Genomic DNA, 9,038 nt, shown 5'->3' on the forward strand with positions numbered 1-9,038 from the left:
ATATATATATATATATTATTGCTAATGTATCTATCTCATGGCTAAAGCACTTCTGGATGGATGCAAACTGCATTTCGTTGCCTGTACTTGTGACATGTGCAATGACAATAAAGTTGAATTCTATTCTATTTATGCGGCATGTCTGTTTATCAGATGATGGCTTGGCTTTGACAGAAACAGGAGTTTTCTTTCTTCCATGCTCTTAAAAAAAAGGCTGAAAGAAGTGAGAGGGCAGTGACTACCCGTCCGTGGGTGTGCATGTGTGAAAGTGTGAAAGTGAGAAACAGAAGCTATGCATATGTGTGTGGGCCTGAATGTGAGATGTAAGCTTAGCTACAGTACCACAACTAAAACTGAACATGGATGTTTGGTTTTTTATTATAAGCTGAGAAGTTGTGAATGATTAACTCGTTATTTCTCATCACACTGCAAAATGATTCAGCACCCTGTGATGTCTGTGATGCATTTTAGCACTGTGGGACAAACCCTTCTTGCAGATGTGAGTCGGGTTTTGGTACGGCATCGGTGAGGCGCAGCTCAAAGTCCTGGCAGCGCAGCGGGTTGTCTCTGTAGTGCTGGATCAGGGCGTACACGCTGGGAAAGTGCAGGTTTGCCGTCATGTAGAAGGAGGTGTGTCCGCCCTCTGTGACGGAGCGAATGCGACAGTGCTGCACCCTCCCGCTTCGCCTGAAACACATGCAAACAAATGACCGAAATGATGACATCGACATCAAGCTTTCTTCTCCAGTGTAGCAGAAACATGAAGCTACCAAAGTGTTTACAGCTGACCTATTCAGCTTCTAACCCTAACTGAATTCAAATTGAATTTATCCTAGTCCGAGTTTCCATTTGAGTTTAAACGTGTTTTCGGCCTTATTTTGATAGATGCAGTGAAGCCTGACAGGAGAGACATCCAACAAAGGGCTGAGGGTCGTATTGGAGCCCAGACCGGCTGCTTATCCCACCGAGCTGAACCGGCGCCCTCAGTTTGTATTTTCTGTTCAAAAGTGTAACGTTTGGATTACAGTTTTTATTTCGTCATTGTTCTACTGACCTTATTTCCTTATTAAATGACTGAGTCTGGTTTGTGTCTGGTTTCTGTTTACTTCGTGATTTTCTAGGAATGACTTTGTGTTTTCTGGTCCTTGGTTCTTGTATTTGTAGTTATCTCCTACGCGCTCACTTTTCCATGTTCCTCCTCTAGAAGTTCATTCATGTTTCATGGCTATTGTTGGTTTCCTGTTGTCTCGTTGTCCTTAACAGTTTCATTTGTGTCTCCAAACTCCTGTGTTCAATCCCCACTACAGAGTGTGTGTGGGACGATCGTGGCTCAAGAGTTGGCAGTTCGTCTTGTAACCGGAAGGTTGCCGGTTCGAGCCCTGGCTCGGACAGTCTCAGTCGTTGTGTCCTTGGGCAAGACACTTCACCTGCCGCCTACTGGTGATGGCCAGAGGGGCCGATGGCGCGATATGGCAGCCTGGCTTCTGTCAGGGCAGCTGTGGCTACAACTGTAGCTGCCTCCACCAGTGTGTGAATGTGAGAGTGAGTGAATAGTGGCATTGTAAAGCGCTTTGAGGGTCTCGAAAAGCACTATATAAATGCAATCCATTATTATTGTGTGTGTCCAGTCTTCCCCGTGGTCTCTGTTGGATGGTCTGTTTTCACTGCTGTGAGTTTTCCCTCATTATCCTCAAGCTGAGGAATTTTGTTGGAATTTCATTCCCTGGATTTTTCACCCTTTTGTTGGGTTTTTATAGACATTACCACCAGCTTTTCAACTACGCTCTCATTTTGTTCTTTCCTCTCTGGTTTAAATTTAGGTGCAGCTTTAATGCAAACTGTGACACACCAGGAAGTAGACACTTTATTTTTACTCTTGGTTATGTATGATAGATGATGCTGGAGAGATCCTCTCTATCTAAGGCACACAGCTCTGGCTGCGAGCACAGAAGCCCCGCCCATTTGCTGTTCAAACCTTCCATTTGTGAAGCGCAGCCAATCAGCTAAAACTGCTTCTTTCACACAGAGGATGATTTCAGTGCCTTACATTAATGTCACATTACATTAAACTTTAAATTGAGGAAAGGTAGATTAAGTACAAGAATAAAAATAAAAATAGATCCTTGTTGAACCACACAAATCGAACACAGCGTGAAGCCAAGCTCAGTTAGCTATCCTGGCAGCTGATATAAAGTGTGTCAGTTAAACTGCTTTAGCCTGCTAACAACTGCTGTTGCCTCTGCAAGCCGCTTTGAAACCCACCTCTGTGAAAGCGCATGGAAGGACAGGGATGTGTGATCTCACTGCTGGCAAACAAATTACTGCAGATAATCAACAATCCCATTTTAACTAAAGTGGGAAAATTTGAATTTTCTGTTTTTCATATTGCTTCATGTAAATGATGATTTTATTAGTGGAAATCATTTAGTGGGTAAGGTCATTAGTTATGTTGTATAAAGTCAATATTCCTATTCATCATTAATGAGCACAGAAACCTCAAGGAAGGTTGTTTAAGTGCAAAAACTACTGAACACAGATGCCTCCTATGAGCCCTAAACAGGAAGAAATTCTTCAGGCTTATCTTTATTGTGTATTTCAGTGTTTATTTATTGTTGATTTACTGACTGTTTTATATAGTGCACATTTTTATATAATTTCTTAATATTTCTTAAAAATCCCACACAGCGTCTGTGCTTTCCACCATGGAGTAGGAGATGTGATGGTCAGATAGTAGTATAGCACACACTACAAGACACATTCTCACAGCAGAGCAAACTTTACATTTTTCTGAGCCCCATTCTCAAATCTCTCGCCCTTCTCGTTTCCTATGCTACATGACGCTGAGGTCCCACCCTTAGAAAGCGAACACAGAGGGGGAAGGACAAACAGAAATTAGTGCTGGTGTGTAAATCTGATGAAAAAAAAAAACATGGGACACTGTACCAGAAGGAGAGCGTATAGTCTGTAACGAAGGTATCGCTCTGTCGGACCAAGAAGGTGCCGTCTCGTCCGCTGGTCTCTTTGCAGTAATCTTGGATCAGCCGCTCGGCCATCTGCCTGCCTTCCTTCATGCGGCCGTGGAACCACGGCTCCGAGCAGTGAAGGTCCTGATACTGAAACGTCACAAAAACAAAAGTTCTATCAACACTTTTCTAAATTATTGTAAAAGTTCTGTTAAAAACTTGGAGCTGAAGGAGTCAGGGTTAGGGCTCCAGCATTTCTCGCTAATGACGAGTGAAATTATCACAAGATGAATATTACAATAAACTCGAGCTTAGTCATCTATAATCATAAAATGCTATTTTTCATTACAAGAGCAACAAGAATCAAATGAATCAGGAGGAGCTATTTTTCTGTTTTAAAACCATATACTTAGTACTTTCACCACACTTGCACCACATGTCCAAAAAAGATGCATAAACCTGATATTTGAAGTTTGCTGTTTTTACCTTCCTGGGATCCTCTTCCTCATCCTCGTACTCTTCTGCGTAGTACAGCTTGTCGTCAGAGATCACACAGTAGTGCTTGTTCCAGCGCTGACAAAGAGAAATGAACATTTACATTTCCACCTTCCCATGCAAAACATGCCACTTGTTCAGGAAGCTTTTCAAAGAGCAACAGGGACACAAAGCGTCGGGCGCTGCTTTCGCTCAGTGAGGTCAATGAATTGCAGAGAGATGACAAAAAATTGCAGACGCACATGAGCACCCAGCATAGCGCAGACACGAGTCCGCTTGTTACGCTACAGTACTAACGCAGCTGTTTAACACTATATTATCATAATAGAGGCAAAAAGTGGCAAGAACCGTCAGCCCTGAATCCAGAGAAATTCATTGGATTTGACTGGATTTAGCTACATTTAAATGACATAACTGAACACATTTCATCTCAGAACCTCAAACCTCTCTTATCAATGGCACACACTGATATGTGGGGTAATACCTGATCCACAGGGTCCCAGATCTCCAGGTCTCCTTCTTTCTGTCCCTTTCTAACATCCTTGACGGTGAATCCTCCCTCCATGTTGATCTTCTTGTGCTGCTCAAAGAAAACAAGGAGAGCACCGTTTTCAGGAATTATGACAAGTCGTTTCCACTGACGCGTGGATGCGCTCAGACCACATTACCTTGAGTATGATCTTGCCCTTCAGCTGCGTGGGTGAAGGCAGCTGCTCGGCCAGGTGCTCCACGGGTTCGATCAGCAGTTTGTCTCCAAATACTTCTCTGAAAATACGAGCCATCTGACGCTGCTGATCTAAAGGGCAGTGCTCCTCTATGGACAGAATCACCGGGAACCTGAGACAACGAGACGTGGTTACCGAGATGTTCTGAATGGTCCAATGAAAAAACAGAATCCTTCCCAACGAATTAAGAGGCTGACAAAAAGTTCTTAAATCATCACATTGAATCGCTGCTTCTGCAGTTTAGCTCAGACCTTTGAATTCACAGAACTGCAATGTTGATTTATCTGGATCCATCATCAGCTTATATTCAGATCTAACAGCAGTCAAAGGCAACACGTCTGGTTGTTTTGATTCTTACTCTGAGGTGACAAAAGCGTGCTCGTTTATCGCTCTGACCACATCCTCAAACTTGATCTTCGTCGTCCTGCTCCAGCCGTGGTAAATGATTGGCTCCCCGGGGCCCTCCCAGCAGTCCACTGTTTGCATTCAGTAACACACAAAGAGACACTGTGAACACACTGAGTGAGCAAAAAAACTCTTATTAAAAACTCTTGTTTTACATGTAATGGTATGAGTCATGTCCAAAGTTAAAGCAATCAACTGTGGTTCTGTGACATTTACGTCAAACGTTACTAAGCATTAAATAAGAGTTTGGCCAAATTAAGCTGAAAAGCCCCAAAACATCGAGTGGACGGGGTGGTTAATTTATATGTTAGAAACCATATAAGACAGACAAGAGTTAAAATAAATCTTCTTATTTCAGTCACTGATTTTTGTTCTGCCTACATTAACATGTGTCTTGAGTGAGCCAATCAAAAGTGGACAGCTCAAAATCAAAGTTCTGCTCTCACATCTCGACGAGGGCCCGTGATCACGTCTTGCTCACTTTGATACAAACTAGCATGCACAGAGTTTCCATGTTCAAAGATCAAATGTTTCTCGCTCACTATGTGTTAACAGACCTCTCTGCATTGAATCATACCTGTTATTAACCTCTGTCTCTCGTCCACAGCATGTCTTTATCCTGTCTTCCTTCTCTCACCCCAACCAATCACAGCAGATGGCCCCGCCCCTCCCTGAGCCTGGTTCAGGAGGTTTCTTCCTGTTAAAAGGGAGTTTTTCCTTCCCACTGTCGCCAAAGTGCTGCTCATAGGGGCTCATATGATTGTTGGGTTTTCTCTGTATTTATGAAGCGCCTTGAGGCGACTTATGTTGTGATTTGGCGCTATATAAATAAAATTGAATTGAATTGCAATCAGAAGCCGTGCACTTAGAGAGAACCGACAACTTAGAGACTGTGATGTTAACCGCGAGTTTTTGGGCAAACACGTGGAGACCCCAGCAGTCGCTCTGACCTGCACCAGCCAACTTTCTTTCGGGGTTTTTTTGGAAGCATATTTGATGAATGAGATGTTGGTGCAGGAGCATTACTGAGTGTTAGAGCTGGCTCGCTGCTCTGTAAGGCGTACAAAAGACTTTATCGACTATTCAATACTTGTTAGTGTCTTTTACACTTGGACATTGTATTAAAATCGGCAGCCTTGCTCAGGACACATCTACACACGCTGGTAAAAGCATGCGGCTGTAGCCCAGTCAGCCCAGATTACGCTGAGACGTTGGTTTGAATGATCAGACGTCACTGCTTGCTTCCTTCCTTCGTCACCGTCTTTGAGCTGTCCACTTGCAACAGAATCACTCAGGATGCATGCTAATGCCGGGCCCGAACAGTGGCGTCATTCGGGTGCAGCACACGCCGGGAGTTTGATACTAACATTCGACGCAGCGGCATCCCAGACGCAGACAGCGGACATAAGCCTCTGTGGACGACTCGCTGCGAATCTGATCACCTGTCAGGTAGCTGTTGAAGAGCAACAGGAGACATTTTATCTTTCACACATAGAGACATTTAAACCAACAGTATGTGGAAATATTACTGAGCATCATTAGTATGTGTGACGGAGTCAAACTGACGTGTTGTGTGAGGAATTGACCCAGTAATGCGACAAAGGGTTGTTCATGTCCACGTTGCTGATGTCTGAGAACTTCTCATCCCAAATACAATTCTCCTTGGAAAACAGGAAGCCGAGGAACTGGAAGAGGAGAAACGCTTCAGATTTCAGAGTAATCTAACCCGTTCCCCCAGCCCCGCCCCTGCAGACTCCACAACGCTGTAGAACTGCTACGGGATGATTGTGTATTCACTTAAACACTCCAAAAACTTAAAGGCTGCTTTCTGTTGATCAGAATTTCGAGCAAGTTTTTTAACACAACTGCATTCCTGCCAAAACTCAGTTTTAGCATCGATTGTCAAACTTGGTGCAGAAGCAGGAAGATGGTGTCCACTCATGTTGGTGCTGAATACCTCGCTCACGGTGAACTCTGGGTCATTGGTTTTTCTCATGGTGTCATCAATAAAGGTTGTCATCAGCTCTCTGACTTGGTTCAGATCATTGGCCCAAGTTTCCTGATGGATGAAAGGGCCAAAATAAATAAATAAATAAAAATCAAACATCAGACTGCGACGGTTCATTTCAAACACTTTTTTTCTAGTCCCAGAGCTGTGTGATGTCAGCGAAAGAGGAAATCCATAAACATGCTGCTCTCTGTATATGAGGAAATCAGAAGAAAGCCTTAGCAGACTTTAGAGAGAGGAGGGGAACTACATGGCTTGCTTTAGATAGAGTGTAAATTAAGTAACCGCACCACAGTCAGTGGCGACTGACGGAATAAATGTACCGCCCTTACGTATTTAAAATGCAAAATATGAGTAACTGTATTCTGTTAGAGTTACTGTTTGAAAAGGTGGTATTCAGTTACTTTGTTGAAATAAATAATTTCCCCCAGGGATCAATAAAGTATTCTGATTCTGATAAATGGATTGCACGGCGGTCTTTTCCTGTTTCATGTTCAGCTTTGCTCTCTCTAGTTTTGGTAATTCCGCGCACAAAACACGCATTAAGAGGCTCTAATGTCTGTGTCTCAGTCTCGCGGTCCATGTCACCCCTAGTTGCACGCCGCATAATGACTTGAAGAAATATTTTTAAAAATTATTCACGAAATGATTTAATATGAAGGCAATAGGCAGAGTGTTACAGTCATAGCCCCAAAGAATGTAGCCTGATGGGCAGTGCAGTCTGTGCTGCAGGGAGGATGGACCCGTGATGTGTCTGTGAGCGAGGAGGGAGAAAAAGGAAAAGTACGAGCTGTCATCGAGCAAAAACGGGAGCTGGAAGCATGTAAATATAATAATAACCACTGCAGCCAAGAAGAGTGCCTGACGAGCCCAGCTGTAAGTTGTTTCCTCCCAAACAATAAGCTCCATTGGAGCAGTCTTTCAACGCCTCTCTCTGTCTCTGCTAGCAAAGTTGACCCAGACAACAAAGTAAAGCTAGTTTTCAGCTACGAGCCGACACGAACCCACCGTATTAGTCAGAGGTCCTTTACTACGGTTCGGAGCCGCGCACCTGTTTTATATACGCGGGGAATAGTTTTGCTGCAAAAAGTGCAGCCTTACCTAATGTCCACCCTACTGTTACTCATTTTATGTTAAGATTTAAACATCCGAATAGTATTGGTAGGGCTCAGTAATAGTAATAAATCACACAGCAATAGTTCATTCATGTAGTTGTAAAAAGCATGATAATATATTAAGTAATCCAAAGTATTCAGAATACATTACTCTCATTGAGTAACGTAACAGAATATGTTACAAAATACATTTTGGGGCATGTAATCTGTAATCTGTAGTGGAATACATTTTAAAAGTAACCTTCCCAACACTGGCCACAGTACAGTTAATTTAGGTCCTTTTAAGTGTGAAGGGGAGTGTTTTTAATCCGCATTAGAATCAATAACAGTCCAGCGAGCACACTGAACTCTTCTGCTGTAAGAGCACGATAAATGAAAAGGAAAAACAGTAAATTCTATAACTGGTCCCAGCTGTTGATGACTGCACTGTGGTGAATCTGGGAACCACCTAGTCAGCAATCTACAAACTGTCTTTGGGCCAAAGCTGACCAGGGGGGCCAAGCAGGCTCCATCTGAGACATTCAGCCCTGTGCTGACATTCAAAGAGACCAGCGGCAGACAGCGAGACACTTCGGTCATCACTCTGTGGCCTTCAGGTGGCTGCTGTTACAGCCAGATTACAAAACAAATTGACAGTTATAAAATCTACCAAATCAAACACGCACCGATTCTGAACCATTTTAGTACAACCCAAAATAGCTTCATCAGCCACATATATTTCTATAATATACAACTGTCGACACAAGAGTTACATTTCAGTGTGCGTTCTGTTAGCAATAAGCTAATATTGCTAACATATAGATTTAAGTACTGCAGCTCATTTAAAAATCAAACCAGAGGCGAGTTCAGTGCACAGCTGCAGGGCTAAAACAGGGCAACAAAACCAAGATAAACTTCTCTGCACAGCGAGGAAGTCAATAATGAATGATATCATATCACTGTTCCCCTTCCTTATAAATAAGAACTGAACATAAGCTAACCTTCCATCATCCGCCAGCTCACTGGTGACTTGTTGGGGGTAAACTTTGCTAGTCTGCAAATCTTTTAATGAGAAAATCTGTAATGCCGAGATGAAAGTAAAAATGAAAGTAACATTTTCTAGTTTCTGAAAATGTGCCCGTTTAGAAACCCCAACCGTACCCCTACACCTGGACGAGTCGCTGGTGACCTGATATCATAGTCAGGGCTGCACATAAGTGGCCCGCATGTGCGCATTCGCTGTCAAAATAAAAGATGCGCACCAGATAAGAAGTTGCAATGTGCGTTTGCGTCCATATAAAAGGCACTGTTTTCGTCCGCTAGAGTGGGATTTTCACAGCATATTCTG

At 43.2% G+C, this 9,038-nt stretch overlaps 1 protein-coding gene across 1 annotated transcript in view; it reads right to left on the reverse strand.

Moving 5' to 3' along the window:
* plcg2 (phospholipase C, gamma 2) overlaps positions 1-9,038 on the reverse strand; it is a 43,506-nt gene that overhangs the window by 13,575 nt on the left and 20,893 nt on the right. The window contains exons 10-18 of the mRNA XM_013914704.1: positions 6,546-6,647; positions 6,155-6,273; positions 5,956-6,041; positions 4,542-4,659; positions 4,127-4,295; positions 3,943-4,038; positions 3,450-3,536; positions 2,944-3,113; positions 487-687 (exon numbers count right to left, since the gene is read on the reverse strand). Of these exons, the coding sequence (XP_013770158.1) occupies positions 487-687; positions 2,944-3,113; positions 3,450-3,536; positions 3,943-4,038; positions 4,127-4,295; positions 4,542-4,659; positions 5,956-6,041; positions 6,155-6,273; positions 6,546-6,647 (1,148 nt within the window). The remainder of the gene's footprint in view (positions 1-486; positions 688-2,943; positions 3,114-3,449; positions 3,537-3,942; positions 4,039-4,126; positions 4,296-4,541; positions 4,660-5,955; positions 6,042-6,154; positions 6,274-6,545; positions 6,648-9,038) is intronic.

The sequence above is a fragment of the Pundamilia nyererei genome, unplaced genomic scaffold, assembly GCF_000239375.1.
Source record: "Pundamilia nyererei isolate P.nyererei 1_Seehausen unplaced genomic scaffold, PunNye1.0 scaffold00218, whole genome shotgun sequence".
Taxonomy (NCBI): Eukaryota; Metazoa; Chordata; class Actinopteri; order Cichliformes; family Cichlidae; genus Pundamilia; species Pundamilia nyererei.